Source organism: Carya illinoinensis, chromosome 11 (genome assembly GCF_018687715.1).
Source record: "Carya illinoinensis cultivar Pawnee chromosome 11, C.illinoinensisPawnee_v1, whole genome shotgun sequence".
Classification (NCBI taxonomy): Eukaryota; Viridiplantae; Streptophyta; class Magnoliopsida; order Fagales; family Juglandaceae; genus Carya; species Carya illinoinensis.
In genome coordinates this window covers 26,787,621-26,808,653 of record NC_056762.1, presented here as the reverse complement: position 1 = coordinate 26,808,653, position 21,033 = coordinate 26,787,621, and the positions used below count along the sequence as shown (strand labels likewise).

The window sequence follows — 21,033 nt, the reverse complement described above, 5'->3', positions numbered from 1 at the left end:
TAGAATTAATCAGTGATTGCCAATGTAAGATCAAGTATCATCCAGGAAAAGCAAATATTGTTGCAGATGCTTTGAGTCGAAAGTCGCACTTGGAAGATGAAGCTGAATCGTTCGGATTGGATTAACTACTTTGCGGGATGAGAAGACTTCTTATCGAAAGCTCACAACAAGAGGAAGTGTTATCTTCAATTCTTGATATTCAAGTAGTTGATTTTGAGGAATTGAAGACTCTTTAGAGGAAGGACCCGAAGCTGTTAGATATTAGAAAAAGAGTCAGAAAATCTAGAGGGCCATTGCATTATAGTATGGATAAGGATGAAATTCTTTGGTTCCGAGATCGTAGAGTAATCCCCAAAGATTCAGAATTCAAGAAGCGAATTTTGGCAGAAGCTCATGTGGCCCCCTATTCAGTTCATCCTGGTAGTACAAAGATGTATCGAGATTTGAAGAAAAATTATTGGTGGGAAGGGATGAAGAAGGATATTGCCTTGTATATTGAGAGATGTGACACATGCCGTCAAGTCAAGGCTGAACATCAAAAACCAGCTGCTATACTCCAACCCCTCCTTATTCCTGAGTGGAAATGAGACGACATTACTATGGATTTTGTAGTAGGCTTACCGAGGACTCCTAGTGGAAAGAACTCGGTTTGGGTGATTGTTGACCGGTTAACTAAGAGTGCTCATTTATTACCTTTTAATAATACTGATTCCTTGGAAAAGTTGACTCGCTTGTACGTAAAAGAGATAGTACGATTGCACGGAATACCGAAGAGTATTGTATCGGATCGGGACCTAAGGTTCACATCTCATTTTTGGAAGAGTTTACAGGCAACTCTGGGTGCTAAGTTGAAGTTTAGTACTGCATATCATCCTTAGACGGATGGTCAATCAGAGCGCACTATTTAGACCCTCGAAGATATGTTGCAAGCATGTGTTATGGATTTTCAAGGAAGTTGGAAAAATCATTTGACGCTTATAGAATTCGCTTATAATAATAGCTTCCATGCGTCCATCCAGATGGCTCCTTATGAAGCTCTTTATGGGAGGAAGTGTAGATCGCCATTATGTTGGGATGAAGTTGGGGAGAATAAGATAATGGGGCCTGAAATAATTCAGGAAATGCAAAGTCAAGTTTGGATTATAAGAGATAAATTGGCGGCAGCTCAGAGTCATCAGAAAAGCTATGCGGATACAAGAAGGAGAGAATTATCTTTTGAGGAAGGTGATTGGGTTTATCTCAAACTCTCTCCCATGAAAGGAGTTAAGCGTTTTGGTAAAAGGAGGAAACTGGATCCGAGATATGTTGGCCCTTTTCAGCATCGCTTATAGAATTGCATTGCCAGAATATTTTGGAAAAATTCACGATGTCTTCCATGTATCGTCCTTGAAGAAGAGTTTTGGACAACAAGAGCCGCGCTTTGTCGACCCAGAGTGTATTCAGCTACAACCGGATCTTACTTATGAGGTTGTCCCGACGCAGATTATAGATTGGAAAGAGCAATAGTTGAGATCCAAGACGATGCCTCTGGTAAAGGTGGCATGGGGAGATCTGTTAGTTCAAGATTTCTCTTGGGAGAGAGAAGCAGACATGAGAGAGCAGTACCCCTATTTGTTTGAGTAAATGACGGTATGTTTCTTAAACTTGGTCTCAGTGGAATCATATGGCTTGTTTTAAAGTTAGTGTTTGATCTTGCAAATTTCGAGGATGAAATTTATTTTAAGGGGGGAGGATGTGATACCTTGTTTTTACGTGTATTTTTACTAAAGGAGTATTTTAATTTAATTAAAATATTGGTTCTTTTATTTTAAATTATCGTATTTTAGTTGGATTTATTTAGTTGTAAAAATTATTTTGTAGAGCTTTCTTAATATTAATTATTGTTTTGAGTTTAAGTTGCTGTGTAATTTATTTTAGTTTATTTTTGGATTTAAAATTTTGTTGTTAGTATTTACTAGTTATTTATTATATTTTAGCTTGATGTGGCGATGTGATATGTGACCTGTGTTGTCATCATCCCGACATCTCGATTTTCATGTGTCCGTATGTGGGAGTTGAGGGCGTCACAATACAAGCTCTTCTTCAATCTGCAAACTGAACCTTCCTTTCCCTGTACCACAAACCCCTCAGGCTGGTGCATGTAGATGTCTTCTTCAAGGTCTCCATGAAGAAAAGCTGTCTTCACATCTATCTGCTCAAGAAATAAATATTCAGTAGCAACCATAGCCAGTACCATCCTGATGGTTGTGATCTTCACCACAGGAGAAAAGATCTCAGAGTAATCAATACCTTGCTTTTGCTGAAATCCTTTTACAACAAGTTTGGCCTTGTACCTTTTACTGCCATCATGCTCAGTTTCCACCCGGTACACCCACTTGTTATGTAATGCCTTCTTACCTAATGGAAGTTCTGTCAACTCCCATGTCTGATTCCCTAATAGGGAATCCATCTCATCTTTCATGGCCAGCTCCCGCTTGCTAGAATTTTCATCTTGCGAGGTTTCTTCGTAACTCTGCTGTTCTCCACCATTTGTCAACAGAATGTAATTCAAAGTAGGTGAGAAACGCTATGGAGGACGTTAGTTCTAACTGACCTGCGAACTGCAAGTGTAGGAGTGGACGATTTTGAAACTGCCTGCGGAATAATAGGAATGGGTGCACTGGACCTACTCTCCCCGTCACTCACATCTCTACACTGCACTGTGACCTCTGGTAGGTCATCCAATCTTACAAACTTGGACTCCTGAGGAGCTAGTAAAGAAGCTGTACTAGACTTATCCTTGTACATAATTTTCTCATTGAAAATCACATTTCTGCTTCTTATGATCTTCTGACCCTAATCATCCCAGAAAACTATAGCCAAATGCCTCGTCTCCATAGCCAATGAAATAACATTTCTTTGACTTAGCCTCAAGTTTACTACGAGCATCAGAATCAATAAGCACATAAGAAAGACAGCCAAAAGTTTTAAGGTGAGAAAATTTGACATCTTTCCCGCTCCAAACCTCCTCAGGCAATCCACAATCCAGTGGAACTGATGGCCATTTTTTTATCAAGTAAACGGCAGTGCTGACTGCATCTACCCAGAAAGTGGGTGGTAGTCCAGCGTGCAACCTCATGCTTCTAGCACGCTCATTAATGGTTTTGTTCATATGCTCAGCAACTCCATTTTGCTGTGGTGTCCCAGGAATGGTCTTCTCCATTTTGATACCCAAAGTTGCAAAATACTCATTGAACCCACCATCGACATACTCACAACCATTGTCAGACCTCAAAATTTCAATTTCAAGCCTGTCTTTGTCTCAACCATGGCCTTCCAAATTTTGAATACATTAAATACATTAGATTTATGTTTCAAAAAATAAACCCATACCTTCCTACTATGGTCATCAATGAACGTGATATAGTAACGAGAACTTCCAAGAGATGCCACTAGGGAAGTACCTTACACATCTGTGTGCACAAGATCCAGTCTTCCTGTCTTAGGCATTCTGCCACTTTTCAAGAAGCTAACCTTCTTTTGTTTCCCTATAACACAACTCTCACACATACTGAGATCAACTGACTTCAGTTCTGGTAGCTTGCCTTTAGACAGAAGTTCTTTCATACCCTTCTGACTCATATGGCCAAGCCTGCAATGCCACAAATCTGCTGTGCTCTCTGCAACGGTAGTAGCAATAGTGGCAATCAAACCAGTAGTCATATATAGTGTACTAGTTTTCTTACCCCGAGCCAATACCAATGCCCCTTTTGTGACCTTCCAGGTGCTATCTGAGAACACCACTGAATGACCACATTCATCGAGTTGCCTAACAGAAATGAGGTTCTTCTTCAACTCAGGAATGTGCCTGACCTTTTGCAAGGTCCATTTGTTCTTGCCAGGGAGTGCAATATCAATGTCTCCCATCCCTACTACGTTCAAAGCCTCTCCATCAGCCAAGTACACCTTCCCAAAATCACCTGCAACATAGTTCCGCATTAGCTCCCGGTGGGAAGATGTATGGAAGGAAGCCCTTGAATCCAGTATCTAGTCATCAACTGGACTATGAACTGCAAGCAATAGTGCATCCTATACTTCTTAAGTTACCACATTAGCACTATCATTCTCGGTCTTCTTATGGATTTTGTAGTTCTTCTTTATGTGGTCAGCTTTGCCACAATTCTAGCAAGTTGCCTGCTGACCAAGCCTTGACTTGCTCTTGCCCCTGTAATTTGATTTTGATCTTTCTCTGTTTGAGTTCTTGTCTTATGATCTCCCTTGAGAATCAACATTTAGAGCTAAACTCAAACCCGAGGTCTTGCCTGAATCTTTCCTGCGCACCTCTTCAGCCAAAATCAAATCACGAATATCATCATATTTCAATTTAGATTTACCAGCAGAATTACTGACAGCCATTCTCATGGCTTCCCAACTATTTGGTAGTGAAGCCAATAGTATCAGTGCACGTATCTCATCATCAAATTCAATTTCAACAGACGAAAATTGATTTGTGATAGTATTAAAATCATTCTGATGTTGTGCAACAGACGTACCATCCGCCATTTTCAAATTGAATAACTTTTTCATCAAATACATACATGAAAAAGCCGCCATGAGATCCATAGTCGTCTTCTCCTTGATGACGTTGTGTGCAACGGATCTCGACAAGGTTAATCGAATAACCCCTAGAACCTGTCGATCCAACAGCTTCCAATTAGCATCATCCATCTTTTCCGGTTGCTTTCCCAATTGTGGAAGATGGGGTTTCATCCCATAGAGGTAGTCCTCTATCTGCATCCTCTAGTATCCAAAATCCGTGCAATCAAACTTCTTGATCCCTGATGCCTTCAATTCATCTGCAACCATCGTTTTTTCTCAGACCCGAACCTTGGCTCTTGATACCAATTGTTGTGAAAAACGATGACAATAAAGTGAAAATAAATATGGAACGAGAAAACAATCACACACACGACACAAGATTTACGTGGTTCGGCAAATTGCCAACGTCCACGGGAGTTGCAGAGGATTTTCTTATTGAGGAATCACACACTACAATGATGGATCAATTACTGTATGTCCACAGTATTTCTACAGCATGGCCATATGATATAATAATCATATATATATAGTCAAATGATAGAAAAAACCATAAAATACATGTTCGATTGAGCGGCACATCGAGTGCACATCGAGCGAACTTTCTTCCCACATCCGCTCTAGCTCACTGTCGAGCTAACATCGAGAAAAAATGCCTGACTTCGCTTGAGCGGCCAATGCCTCTGCTTGAGTGGTGTGGACCAAACTCCACAGTACTCAACACATATATCTTGTTGTCCAACCCCTCTTCAAACTTTTATGTCTTCCTCTCCTCATCAGGAATCAGATATGAAGCAAAGCGTGATAGCTTAATGAATTTGGCAATGTACTAGTGTATTGTCATGGTGCCCTGAACCAAGTTAGCAAACTTCCTGGCCCTATCATCTCTGACCGATCTTGGAAGGAAATGATCAACAAAGATCTGCTTGAAATGGCGCCAGCTAAAAACTCCCCTCCCATCTGCTTCCCCAATGGTTCTCTCTGGAATCCACCATTGTTTTGCCTCACCGGTTAGCTTAAAGGTGGTGTACGATACCTTCTGTTCATCTATGCAGTTTAAGACTCGAAGTATCTCCTTGATATCCTGAACCCAATCCTCAGTTAAGGTTGGCTTGCCTTTCCCATCAAATGAAGGAGGGTGCATCCGGTTAAATTGTTCCATTGTACAGCCTCTTTCATTCCGGTTGCGATTATGACCCGGAGGGTTCTGCATGAGCTCCTCTATTAACTGCTGGGCCACAGCTTGAAGTACTTCAATAGCACTCGGATTTCCTTCTCCTTCATTATTAGTCTCGTTCAAATCTGAAATGTTTCATACCTGACGATGAGGTATATAAACATGGACTTTTAATAAAAGTTTCAAAATATTGAGTTCATATAAACACAGGCAAATAGTAGTACACACAATCATAGTAACTAAAATGTCTCCAAAATCTAACCTATCAATCTTATCAAAATCATTTGGTAAGGCCTATAGAATGAGTCTACTGAATTTAAAAAAAATTAAATCATGATGAAATTAGCTCATAAAAATCTGCAAAATCCAATACCTCAAATTTCATAAGACATCTTTCCTAAAACTTGTAGATTCTAAGACCTTAAATACTAATAGGATTATTCCTTGCAATCTGCACAATTCCAAACATCAAATCTGAGATTTATTTCCTAAGGTCTCCAATAACCCTAAACCACATATACTAAAGTCCAAAGAACCTCAAACTGAAATATCCCCAAGATCATCTCGTAGTCCTCAAATTTCTATACGTCAAGTATGAAATTACTTCCTAAACCCACAGATATCCAAAACCTGATATGTTATGATCTGCAGAACCTCAAGCTTGGCGCTAATACCAATTGTAATGCCCCAGCCTTGGAGGTTCAGAGGGTTAGCTTTTATTACTTAATATCAACTCTAATATCACACTATAAAATGTGGAAAACTCCATAAAATAGTAGTTCATTTGCTCAACCCAAACATCCATGTTCCTTCAAAGGGACAACAAATAAATTCTCAATAAAATAAATTAGAAACTCTCCAAAAGACTTGAAAAATATCCTTAACTCAACATATCAAAATAACCGAAAATAACCAATTTACTAACTATGACTCAAATAAGTATTTGTACCCTCGAGCACTTATTCCTCTATGATCATTAAACTTCTCTAACACTGCCTACTCTTGCTTTCTAGCTGAATCATTAAGATTATTTGAAAAATATTATAGAGATTAGGGGTGAGTTATCAACAACTCAGTAAGCAGATAACATATACCAATGTGTTAACATGAGCATTTACAAAGTTCAGAATGAAGAACAAAATATTTATATGGTCAAAATTTAGAATCAGAACATGTTATCAAAATTATTAGAGCGAAAGTTCAAAAATATTTTTATTCAAAATTCTTTTGGCATAGCATAATTGACCACCATTATACAGAACATCATATCACATCAGAGGCCATGTTTAACCCCTATTGTAGGGTTATGCAAACCCCATAGCTAACCGAGCAAAAACAAAATGTGAATCTTTTCTTTATTTATTCTCAGAGCCTTGAGTATGCACATAGGAAAGATCACCAGAAAAACAACTTTGTTTCCAAACTGGGTACACTAAAAACAGAATAGTTGGTATCAACCCAAACAGAAGCCACTATTAGTTACCATGGTAGGTCAAATACATCACCATCCACAAACTACATTCAAATTTAGAATGTCCTACAAGTTTTCATTAATCACATCAGATTATATCAAAGTACATAACATCTTCGAAACATAACAGAATCAGATCACAAAAATATAATTTATGCACAAAATTTCATATTCGCTCTCTTTTGCAAAGTTCGGAAACTAAATGCCAGTAAATAAGCTAAAGTCTACACTAGTCATGTCAAAAATGCTTTCTCTTGCATCAAAGTTCATGAATGATGTCGAATAAATAACGAGGTTGTTTTCATAATTCTTTTCATAACATATCAAGCACATTTTCATAAATCAACCTAAGTTCATTTTATTTCTATGCAAAGTCTAGCATAGGAACACTATTTAACTGGACTTTTTAGCTTTTTATTTTTTATTTTCCAAAATTTCTCCACAACAATGCCGAACAAAATCAATCGTTACCTATAAGACCATCATGTAATTTCCATAAACATCCGAAATTAACACATTTTTCCTTAAACCTTAAACAATAAGTAGCCTATTTTCCCAAAAATCTAAATTCCTCGAAACCCTAAACTATCATAAATTCTCACATACCTCAATTTCCACTTAAAATAAAATCATTTCAAAAACTCAACTTCAATTAAAGGCCAAGCCCATCCTAAATGCAAAGCCAAAGGTGAACTTCAAAACCCACTTGAAATAAACATTCAAACGTCCTATTAGGCTTATAACTCGGAGGGTAAAATAGTAACAAGTCAGTAATCAATAACATAATTTAAAACCTTTTAAAAACTTTAGGAAAAAATAAGGTTCCAAATTGCTAAAAAACATATTGGCGCGATTTCAAACCAAAAATTTCTACTCGGAAGGCTACACCACAACTTAGAGGCTTTAAGAGCATTTTCGTAATTGAAGAAGAACATCCATGCACTTTGGAAAAACTGAAAACATAGCGATTAAGTGAAACAATGTAGGCTTATAGAGGATATACACCGTGTGATGTCGGTATGAAAACTCAAAATTCATCGAGAGTAGAGGTTGTGTGTGGAGGAGGTAGGAGCTAGGTAGCAGTCATGCACTGAGAGAGAGAGAGAGAGAGAGAGAGAGAGAGAGAGAGAGAGAGAGAGAGAGAGAGAGAGAGTAAAAAAGTGATGAGAGAGAGAGATATCACGATGAGAGAATACGGAGTGATGAAATGGTGGGACCTCTATGTGTACATACTGAGACGATGTGAGGGTGATAGTGACCAAGTAGGACTAAAGATCAATGGTGGTTCGTGCAATGATGGATCGCCGTGCACAGCGACGTCACTTGACTTCTACTATGCAATACCTGAGAGCACAAAGGTGCTTTGTTTTTGGGTAGCAAAACAGAGGTCCAAGCATTGTTCCTACCCGTAGGTGGTTGCTCTGCATTCACAAATGGAAGGTAGGTGTTAGAAGGTGTTTGGATGGCTAAGGTTGTGAAAAGAGGGCAGTGGCAGCTTGGGGTTTCTTCGTGCATGAGGGATGGTGGTGACTTGCATAAGTATATATAGAGGATTGAAAATAAAACCTAGAGAGGGAGGGAAAGAGAGACGTGCATCGGCAAGCCGTGGAAAACGGATGTGATTGAAGTGGAGTCTGGCATTTTATCGAGATGCCGTGAAAATTCTAGGTGCAAGGAAATGTGCTTGGGGAACTAGGCATGATCTGTGAAGTGAGAACATATAAGTATATAGTGTTTACCGATAACCCAAGTGGAACAAGTGTGTGTGCAATGGACACAGACATAATGACACCGTGCATGCAGTGACAAACAGATGCGAAATGTGTAGAACATGGAGTCTTATACAAGATCTCATGGGCTTGGGCTTTCTCTCATAATTTTCGGTCTTGACTAACCCTTAAAAAAATATACTTGTTCCATAAATTCCTTGGCCCAAACCAAGATTCCATCCAAACCAAAATATTTAATGATTTTAACTAAAAAATATCAAGTCCAATAAATATCCGCCAAAAATAAAATTTTAGACTCATAGTCTCTTCCAAAAATTTACTCATAATTCCAAATGGGCTTTTCATACCTATAAACTCACAAATGCTTCCTGTGCTGGACTAATGGAAAAAGTTGTAAGCCCAAATATCCTTCATTATGATTATATTATTTTAAAAATGTTTAAATGGTGATGATTGGCCTTATAAACTCTTCTTCTTCTTCTTGTTTTTTTTTTTTTTTTTTGGTAAATGGAAGAGATTCCTCCATAGTAACAATTACATCAGAAATGAATAAAATATCTTTTGCCTAGACATGTGCAAGAACATTGACATTTCTTCTAATATGAAGAACATCCCATTTGACAAAATTATTTAAATTCTCCTTAGCTTCAGACACACACGTTCTTACACTAGTCCACGCAGCAACCTCCTTCTTCAAGGCCTGAATGATCTAAAGGGAGTCCCCCTCAAGTATAATCCTTCTTAGTCCCAATTCCAAGCCAAAAGTTGTTGCTTGCAATGCCCCATATGCAGAAAAATACACTTGTTTTTCCTCATAGTTACAATAATCCTTCCTTCATAGTCTCTCACCACAACCCCAATTCTAATTTTGAATTGAATCTTACCTACAACTACATCCCAATTTAATTTATAAGTGTGCATAGAAGGGGGTTCCCACATGGTTTCAGTGCTGCTACTTGGCTCTGAGGTATGACTCTTCTACTTCTCCACTTCGTGTAGCAGTTGCAAAGTTTGATGAGCTGCACACACTACTTTGTTAGGATGGTTGAACTCTTTATTGAACGTGAGTTTATTTCTTCTCAACCGAATCTTTCTTGCTTCCACTGCAAACTTCTACAATAGTTCAATTTCTATTGTATTCGACATAGCCTCTATTGGTTCCAGCAAATTCTTGTGAAAGAAATGATTGTTTTGGAGCGTTTTTGAACACTGACACCAAACATCCTTAGCAGATTCGCATTCTCGAATAGCATGAACAACAGTCTCTTCTTCATTAAAACATATGGCCGGGACACTTTGGACGCTCCATTATTTTCCTCTTAAACAAATTAGCTTGAGTAGGGATGGCTTTTAAGCATGCTTTGACACACCTTTTGAAATCTGTTAATGCTCGAGGCCTGGCCTTTTTGAAAGATATAAAATATTATCTGCCTCACATTAACAAAATTAAGAAAATTTCATTTTTATGATAAAAAAATAATAAAATCTGCCTCAAAATTTGATTTGAAGAAAGTAGGAATAAAAAAATAAAAATAATGATTTAGTAATCCTACACTCAAAAATTAATTTAGTTGCCGGATGGGGATGCTCGTAGGGCTCGTTTCACACTTATAAAAGACTTGTTTGGAGGAATTAGGTCCCTGCTACATTTAACCCATAAAAATAAAAATCACTTTTCAAATATTAAGAATGAATTATCTCTGATTACACTTGTGATATAATATATTTTAAGCAACTATTTTTTAAATAATTAGTATATAAAATCGTTTAAAATTTATTATTAATAAGTGTAATTAAAATGATAAAATTTAAAATGAAAAACAATACAGTTGACAATGCCATTTTAACACTCCCAGACTTTTTGTGGAAAGTTTTGTTATGAATAAATTGAAAATTCAAAATCGATGAGAAGTTAAACGCATTTTCATTGGAGATTATATCACACCCATTTACATCACTTCCATTTCTTATGATCAAACTCATTGGAAATTTAATAAAATCGTTATATAATCCCGATAAATTAAAAAAAGAGTTGAAAAAATGACTAAAGCTGTGAATTTTATAAAAGTGTAATTGCAATTCATATGCTAATGTCACAATAAAAAATTGTTTATTTGGTATTAGTTATTTTTTGTCAAAGTGATTTTTTTTGTTAAAATGAGTTATCGAAAATAGTCATTTTCGTCACAAATAACTTGTCATAAATACTCAATTTTTTGTTAGTGTGTTCACAAGAAGCTCTAACATAATAGATACTCACAATTCAGTACACAGTGGTATGTGCTTATCACGCGTACATCTCAAACTGATCTCATGTTAACTAATGAGGTTTATCTCTAAATAATTGGAATGATCTGTTTGCCATATCATGGCTTATGGACCCTATTAACCAGAAGGACCAATCGGTTTATTCGAATGTCTATTCTTCAAGAGTATCGGGTTGTTGTGGCCCTTTAGCATGTGGTTTGGGCTGGGCCAATATTAGAAAAACAATAATAATAACCAGCCAAAACTAAACTATAAAAATAGTAAAAAACTAAATCATTCACTCAAAAATTAATACAAGTCAAAACTAAAACATAAGTTATATAATCAACAACACAAATTAAAACCAATTTCATGTTCTCATTCTAACAACAAACACAAACAAATATTGGGGGCTTTTTCACATTCTGATGGTCTCCCAATCATCCGACCTAGGAGCTCCTAAAACCTTTTTCCAAAGCCCATCCTTTGGCAAATAAACTTGTGAGTAGGGATTTTCATCAAGCAGAAGTTGGAAGGTTTTTTTATACTTCTATGCCACATCCAACTTAAGTTGGAAGGCTATCATTCTCTCTTAAGAATTGCCTCATATAATCCCTTATTACCATAAAATAATAAGGAATAGGAAACTTAGGATCAAGGAATTTATTATGGTTGTGAAACCCTTGGCCCTCAACAAACCTAAAAGTTAATTGATCCACTATCACCATCCAAGCAAGGGGAAGCCCTAATTTTTTTTCTCATTATACTTGGTCAGTTCTAGATTCTTCTTCCCTTCCCCTCCTTCAACTCTTGCCTCCAGAACCAAGAAGTTTGTACTCTTGTCCAATTTACTCTAACGGTTTTTAGGGCAAATGTGGATGTGTACTCTCATGGCTGAAGTGCCTTGCGTTTCCACAATTGTTACAAGTTGTTGTATGTTCTTTAGGATTACAATCCGACACTCTTGTGAAATGATCCCATACCTCAAGCCTATTATTGAGGTTTCTACTACCTGGTGGAGGGTACGGGTAGAATGAAAGGTAGTAGGAGTGTTTATCGAAGAGTCTAATGGTTCAGTAGACTCTTCAATTATGGTAGCCTTGATAACCTATTGTAGTTGTGGTCCTTTCGAAAAAGATGCAGAGTTGGACATAGGTGTGCTTATGCCTTCACAATTAATGATTTAAGAACTAGAATACAACATACAAACAAAAGAGTATGGTTAATCATACAACACAAAAGCAGTCCCAAATTTTTAGGTTAATCATACAAAACAACCCTAAACTTTCAGACTATCGACTAGCAACAATGTGACATAATACACATTCACACAACACAAAAATAGCCCCAAAGTTTCAGGTTAATCATTCAAAACAGCCCTAAACAACCAGGTTATCGACTAACAACACATTCACATAATATAAGTTCACACATCACAAAAACTACCCCAAAAAGTTCACATAGCCTTTTTTTTTTATTCCAAAAAAAAAAAATGTTCACATAGTTTGGTGTTATCTAATTAGCTCTGAATCCTATTGCTGGAAGTTAGCATTTTTTATTGTTTAATGTAATTTTGTTCAAGGACTAATAAATTGTGATGCATCAGAGTGTAATTTTGATGCATTTTTTCATACAACTAAAATGTTTCTTTTGATTACTCTTTGCTTAATTTATACAGCTAGCTCGTTATGCATTGAGAAAATATTTTAACTCCCAATCGCTTTGAACAAAAAGCTAAAAGAAATAGAGAAAAACTTGAATTACAAAAATGGGTCACTTAATACTTGAGAAGCTACCTCTTGCTGATCATCACGTACTATTTCTGTAAAACCACATAAAGAGGCCATCAAATCACTCACAAATTAATTTGACGATTAATTTAAGATATTTTTGGTTTACCAAATAGAATACAGATGCAGTACCTGACCCAAGGCCGCCTGACTAAGGCAACTTAATCTTTATTAGAAAATTTTTTATTTAGAGGATTTTATCAAATATAGTTCTACAATACGTGCTTTAAACTCTTAGGGCCTGTTTAGGAAGACAACTGTTCTCAGGTATTCTCAACCATTTTTAAAATCAAATTTTTCTCTTTGATTTCTCAAAACCCAATAAGACATGCTAACCCAAACTATTTAGCTAATATTTACAGATATTCTGAAATACTTTTAGTATTCAAACAAGCCCTAGAAGCAATTGTAATGATTATTGTCAATAAAGTTCTACAAACAACTTACACATTTGGGAAAAAATGGCCATTGCCTCTTCGAAGGATTATATATACACAAAATTTTTATGAACACTCAAAAATTAGATTTTGCTATTTATAATTTTCACATTATATTTTAAACTAATAATGACAAAAAAGAAGTGTATTCTTAGATGGAGAGTAACTGAAATAATTAAACCAAGGCATTAAATTAGTCCTCTTGCTGGTTGGGAGGTTTTCTCTCTAGAATAGAGTACGTCCTCTTGGCTGGGTCTTTTTTGCTAGTCCAACAAAGGGTCCCATGGAAGAAGAACTATTGAGGCAGTGGGAAAGACTAAGTCTTACAGAGAAGGAAAGGGAGGGGGTGTCTCTAGCACCACCTACCATGTCAACAGCTAAAAAACAAGTCCCTTCAAGCCTACTGGTAATGATAATGGCCGAGAAGAGTATCAACAAGGAGGCCTTCAAAAGCACTATGGCCAAAGTATGGAGGTGTGAAAGCTGGATTCAATTCTCTGAGGTGGGTCCTAACAAGTTCCTTGTCGAGTTTAACAGTGCTCAGGATATGCAAAGGGTGGTGGAAGGGAGACAGTGGTCCTTCGATCGGTGGCTCTTGTGTCTACAAGCATATGATGGCTCCATGTCCATTAATGAGGTAGCTTTCAACAAGGAGGTGTTCTGGCTGCAGGCCTATGATGTGCCCTTCAACTGCATGACACAAGGAATGGGAGTTCAACTTGGTAGCTGCGTGGGAAGAGTGTTAAAAGTCCATGCAGATGACAGAGGAATTAGCTGGGGAAGGTTCTTACAAATAAGGGTTGAGGTTGATATTACAAAAGCTTTACTAAGGGGTACTTTTCTCACTGTGGAGGGGAAGAAATGCTGGGTGCTATTCAAATATGAGAGGTTGCCTTCAATTTGCTTTAAGTGTGGAACCATCAAACATAATCAAACAGCTTGCTTGAATGTGACCAAAGGGGGAGGGAATCAACAGTATGGGGCCTGGCTGAGAGCGCCAGTTACTAGGGAAAGTGACTTACAGCCAAAGAAGTATGGGGAAGGGGTCACTCCAGAAGTTCAAGCTCAAACTCAGCCATGGAGGAGGGAGACAGAGGTTAGCGAAGACCCCCAAAAGGGTAATCCAGAATTCACGGAAGGGTGTCAGGTGAGGGACATAGCCTCAGACAGACTTGACCATAAGACTATCAAAAGATGTGACATGCAGGAGGTAGGGATGTTGACTAGGCAAGGAAACTTTCTTAGAAAAGATTGTACACAAAAGCTGGCAAGTAAAGGAGATTTTCCCTTACACTCTTTAGATATTCCCTATGACACACTAGGCGAGAAGCCTGTTGAGCATACAAGGCAAGCTACAGAAGTAAACACTCCTTTGTCAGCTAAAGGAATAGTTCACAATGGAACAGCTGGAGTCGAGGCCCCAACTGATTTAGTTACACAAATTCATTTCATTGAGAACTTTCTCTCTGACCAAATAGAAGTCTTGAACCAACCAAAGAAGGGCCCCACATGGAGAAGGTGAGTAAGGAACTTGAATGCTGAAAGCTTCTCACCAGGATTGGAAGGAGGTCTTTCAAGCCTGCCCCACATAAGCAAGAGAGTTATAAGTCCAATACCCAAGAGAAGCAAAAGAATTGCAACTGCCTGTGCAAACCATAGTAAGAACAAAAAAATAAAGACAGAGAATAATGGGGTTGATAACAATGACATCACAGACATGGTGGAGGCTGTTGAACAGCCCCACCAAGTCCAATGAGTTTCATCAGCTGGAAATCATGTGGGCTTGGGAACCCACGGGGAGTTCGAGTGCTTCGAGACATGGTTCGAAGAGAAGATCCCACAATTTTGTTTCTACAAGAGACGAGATTGAGTGTCAATAGAATGGAAAAACTTAAGTTCTTTCTGGGCTATCCAAATTGCCTAGTAGTAAGTAATGACAGAGGACGCGGGGGGGGGGGGGGGGCATTGCTCTTCTGTGGAAAAAACCCATCCAACTAAAGATCCTTCACTATTCAAAATCCCATATCCACGCAGAAATTAAACCACAAGAGGAGAATGAAGCTGTCTGGTATTTGACTGGAGTCTATGGTCATCCAGAAGTTGCAAAAAGACATGAAACTTGATACTTACTAAAATCTCTCATAGTACCAACAGGTAGTGCTTGGCTCATAATGGGGAACTTCAATGAAATCTTGCACATGGGGGAGAAAAGGGGAGGAAGGTGTAGACCTGAGTGGCAGATGGAGGACTTCAGTGACATGCTTACTAAATGTAGACTGTTTGATTTGGGGTTTTGTGGACCCCAATTCACATGGTGGAATGGGAGACAGAAAAAAGATAGTGTGACTGAAAGACTAGATAGATTCTGTGCTAATCAAGAGTGGAATTCTCTATTCTCAATGTGGTACGTTGTACATATTCCAATTGCCTACTCAGACCATCTTGTTGTTTGTTTGAAACCTCAGATTGATCCCAGCTTGGGAAGCCGAGGACCTGGTTTTAAGTTTGAGGCCATGTGGACTGAGACAGAAGATTGCAAGCAGGTGGTTTCTTCCACTTGGGACTTAGTGGAAGGAGAAAAGGACCTCTCCCTGATAATAAAGAAGGTAAAGAGCTGTGGAGAGAGGCTCTAGCGGTGGAACAAGAGCAATTTTGGTCATGTGAAGAAAAATTACTAAGGCCTGAGACAGGATGAACCTTTTGTATCAAATTGATCCAAACTATTTGAGAACAGAAGAGCATAGAAATGCAAAGGCTGAGATGTAGACATGGCTGGAGAGAGATGAAATCATGTGGAGACAAAGGTCAAAGGCATTATGGTTAAAGGAGGGAGACAAAAACACAAGGTTTTTTCATAGGAAAGCCTCCCAAAGACAGAAAAGGAATCAAATCAAAGGTGTGAGGGATAGTAATAATATCTGGCAGGTGGGAGCAGAAAGAGATAGACTTATACTGGATTACTTCCAAACCATATTCACTTCTTTAGGCCAACAAGGACAAATGGGTTTTCTGGACAGGTTGCAGGGTTATGTGACTGAGGAAATGAATGAGAATCTGATGCAGCAATACACAGTAGAAGAAGTGGTCCAGGCCTTGAATCAGATGAAACCCTCCAAAGCCCCTGAACCTAATGGTATGCCCCATTTATTTTATCAGAAGTATTGGACTGTGGTAGGAAGGGATGTCACCGAGGCTGTGTTGAAAGTACTAAATGAGAGGGCTTTTCCAGCTGAACTCAACCACAATTACATTACTTTGATTCCTAGGAAGGATAAACCAGAAACAGTAGCAGAATTCAGACCAATCAGCTTGTGCAATGTAGTTTACAAGTTGATTGCTAAAGTCCTCTCCAATAGACTCAAACATATCCTGCCACAAGTAATATCCATGTCTCAATCAGCCTTTGTACCTGGAAGGCTAATTACAGATAATGTCTTAGTTGCTTACGAGCTAGTCCATTATCTAAGGCAGAAGATAAAAGGAAAAAAAAGGGTACATGTCACTCAAATTAGATATGAGCAAAGCATATGATAGGGTGGAGTGAGATTTTCTAGACACAATTATGAGTAAAATGGGCTTCCATGAGAAATGAAGAAAGCTAATTATGTGCTATGTGCAGTCTGTCTCATACTCAATTCTTGTAAATTGAAGCCCAAAAGGTCTTATCAAGCCCTCGAGAAGTTTGAGACAAGGGGACCCCCTTTCCCCTTATCTCTTCCTCCTCTGCACTGAAGGATTGATAGACATGCTTAAACAAGCCGAGGAGAACAAGTTGGTGGAAGGAATAAAAATCTGTAGAGGTAGTCCAAGGATCAACAACCCTTTTTGCAGATGATAGTTTGTTCTTTTGCAGGGCCACTTTGCAAACTAATGCACACATCCACCAACTTCTAAAGAAGTATGAACTAGCATCGGGTCAAAAGGTCAATAAGGAGAAGACAACAATGGTCTTCAGTACCAATGTTGACTCCCAACTGCAGTAGGAAATTATGGCCTGTTGGGGGATATAGCAGGCTCAACATTATGAGAAGTATCTTGGTCTCCCATTCGTGGTAGGTAGAAGCAGGGTTTGGAAGAAGCTTCAAGGATGGAAAGGAGGTACTGATCAAAGAAATAGCCTTATCAATCCCCTCATACTCTATGAGTTGCTTCAAACTCCCTGAAAGCTTGTGCAAAGAGTTGGAGAACATGATGACAAAGTTCTGGTGGGGCCAAAGGAAGGAGGAAAACAAAATTAGATGGGTGAGCTGGTCAAAGATGTGTGCTACTAAGCAAAATGAGGGTAAGGGTTTTAAGGACCTCCATAGTTTCAATATGGCATTATTGGAAAAACAAGCATGGAAGATTATGAATGAGACATCTTCTCTTCTCCACAGGATTTACAAGTCTAAGTACTTTCTCAATTCGAGCATTCAGGAAGCACAACTGGGAAATGCTCCATCGTATGCATGGAGAGGGATCTGGGAATCTATAAGACTACTAATGAAAGGATGCAAGTGGCGGGTGGGTGATGGAGAGTCCATAAACATCTGGACTGATATCTAGCTGCCAGGCCAAAACCAAGTCCCTTTAATCCAAGGTCAAGTTAGTAGAAACAACTGTCACAGGTTGCACAACTGATTGATGGGGATACAAACTGGTGGGATGCTGGGTTAGTCAGGAGAACTCATCCTCCTAGAGAAGCTGCTTAAGTGCTAAGGATGCCTCTAGGTCCTTCCCCTAGAGAGGATAAGCTAATATGGCACCATGAAAGCTCAGAAGAGTATACAGTGAGGAGTGCTTATAAGCTATTTTGGTCCCTAAAGAACCACAGGCCAGGAGGAGAATGTTCAAACTATCAGACCCAGCAAAGTTTTTGGAAGCAACTATGGAAACTGTCTATACCACATTGGGTCAGAGTTTTCTCATGGAGAGCATGCAAGCACAATTTGCCTACTCTGAAGAACCTGATGGTTAGGAAGGTTTTAACCGAGGATATGTAAGCTTTGTCATGAGAGCAGGGAAGACACAAGCCATGCACTGATCTATTGCCCTTCCATCCTACCCCAATGGAAGGAGACCCAAAGGGCGGGCAGGGGACTGAGAGAAAATTTTCCTCATTGCCTGGTCCTTTTGGTATAGAAGAAATCAGTTCTATTTTGAATGACAAGTTTAGCATCCATAATAGTCTGCAGATCATGCCCTGTCTATGTTTAAGGAGTCACAATGAGTTCAAGGTGGTAGCAAACAGCTATTGATAAGAAATATGGGGTGGAGACCCCCTCCCACAGGGGTCCTTAAGCTCAATACAGATGGAGCTTTGTTCCAAGGGCAATACAGAATAGAAGTGGGAGTAATATTGAAGGATGAGAAGGGGAAAGTAGTGCTGGCTACGTGTAACAAAGAACCTGAGTTTTCTGATCCTATGGAAGTTGAGCTACTTGCTATCTTGAGAGGTCTCCAATTATGTATTCCGATGGGCATCAATGAGCTTATTGTGGAGACTAACTATTTGCTCAATGTTAAGGCCATAGCAACAGAAGGGGAGTCCATGTTCCCCCAAGGCAATCTGATCTCCTTTATCCAAGACCTTTCAAAACAGGTGCCAAGGGTAAGTTTTCAACATGTTAGTAGAGAGCACAATGCAGCAGCTGATGGCCTGGCAAAATTAGCACGTTTTGTAGAGAATTCAACAGTTTGGTGGGATTCAATTCCTGAGTGTATTTCCCAAATTGTTTGGCATGATGCCAATTTGTAATTCTCTTTTATGACTCTGATTAATGAAGGTGAGTCTGATTGTTATAAAAAAAAAAAAAAAAAAAAAAAAGAGTAACTGAAATAATTATTATGTGTGATACTTTTAAAATCAATAATGACATAATATCTATTTGATACTTTTGATATTCTCTCATTGAGTTAATTAATTTTTTTAATTGAGTATTTTTTTTTTCTTTTTAAAAAATTATATCTAAACTTTCTTTTAGGAGTTTTCTTCCACTAGGGACCTTCGGTAATTGCCTAAGTTGCCTAATGAAAGAGCGCTCTGACTTGATCAAATTGTGCATAAGGTTGCAGTAATTTAAATTAATTGTTTTTGTCCTTTTAAATCATTAATGTCCTAGCCAGTCATGCTATTGAAGCTGATTTTGCATTTACATACAAGGTATGTGAATTGTATATTAACTCAATATTCATCAATAAATATTGGAAAATTAATTGGAGCTAGAGCACAACAAATACAAGCAGAAACTAGCGAAGGAAAAACAAATAATAGTTAATTTTCAAGACAAGAATATGGTAGCCCATAATTACTTACGGCAGTGGTGTAAGCAGACCCCAATCCGGAAGCAAAGGTGCAAAATTAACCTATTAACTAAACATGAAAAGTCAACCACAACAAGCCTGAGCTATGGTGGTGAACCAAAGAGGCACTTACTCACAATGGTGGTGAACGACGATGGGCAATGGAGGAACAGCCTCACGAGGAGAGAGAGAGAGAGAGAGAGAGAGAGAGAGAGAGAGAGAGAGAGGCGGCAAGATAGGTAAAGACGGCTCAAGCAAAGGGTGAGGGATTTAGGAGAAGGAGCTAACAATGAGAGGCAACTGTGGATGACAACGAGGGGCAAAAGCAAAGACGACAATGGGAGAAGAGAAATTAGAAGGGATTTGAATTTTTGAAGTTGAGAGAGTGAGGAATGAGATGAGGTCAAGGAGGGCAAGGGGGCAAAAACCCTAACTACATAAAATGGCGTCATTTTACCATCTAAAAATGACACCATTTTACCTGAATTTTGCTCTGTTGGAGGGTTTTATTTTATAATCAAACAATGTTGTTTTGACTCAGTTTGGGTCCTTTTGGGCTGGGCTGACAAGGTTTTGGTCTTCTAAAGCCTCTTTCTTTCCCCTAAACCATGTTTTGGGCATTTTTTTTTATCCAAAACCCTAAACTAAACCAAACTCTAAACTAATTTGAATCTTTGTTTTAGTCATAAATCTTTTTATTTATGGTTATTATAATATTTTTCATCACTAAATTAAATTTAGTATTAATTATTTACAATTTCTATTGAACTAGTGTATAATTGCATGTTATTATACTATAAAATTACATGTTATTAACTCATTATACTATTCTATACTGATGTCTATGTTATTCCTATTATAAACTTGTACTATAGTGTTTAATTACATGTTATTGTATTAATTTCTAACTTAATTATTAGAATTATTACATAGGGGTGTAAAGCAATCGGTCCAGACCGAAAAAAATTGACGAGACCAAACCATTCGATCCGGACCGAACGTTAGATCAATCAGTCTTGGTCCAAAGGAAGCTCCCGAACAAAAAGCTAAAACCTCATAACTTTGCAAGTAATTTGCACTCAATTGGCTTGCTACTAAGCAAGGGCAAAGTGGCAAAAAAGTGACAGGATCCAATTGGCCCTTGGAGGTGGGGCTGTAAATGAACCAGTCTGTTCGATAGTCCGCTCGGTACTCACTCGGTTAAAGTCGAATCAAAGTCGACTCGTAAAAAAAAATATCTCATTCGTGAAAGTAGATACCTGCTTGATTTGTAAATGACACCTACCTGACAAAATTTGACTCGACTCGGCTAAAATTCGTTTAG

The 21,033-nt window shown here is 38.3% G+C and overlaps 1 protein-coding gene across 1 annotated transcript; it reads right to left on the bottom strand.

The window, feature by feature from the left end:
- Positions 1-5,404: 5,404 nt before the first annotated feature.
- On the bottom strand, positions 5,405-6,036 carry LOC122282335. Its single transcript, XM_043094296.1, has 2 exons — positions 6,015-6,036; positions 5,405-5,877 (listed from the first exon to the last, which is right to left on the bottom strand). Exons 1-2 carry the CDS (start codon positions 6,034-6,036, stop codon positions 5,405-5,407), a joined length of 495 nt encoding a protein of 164 aa, XP_042950230.1.
- Positions 6,037-21,033: the final 14,997 nt, after the last annotated feature.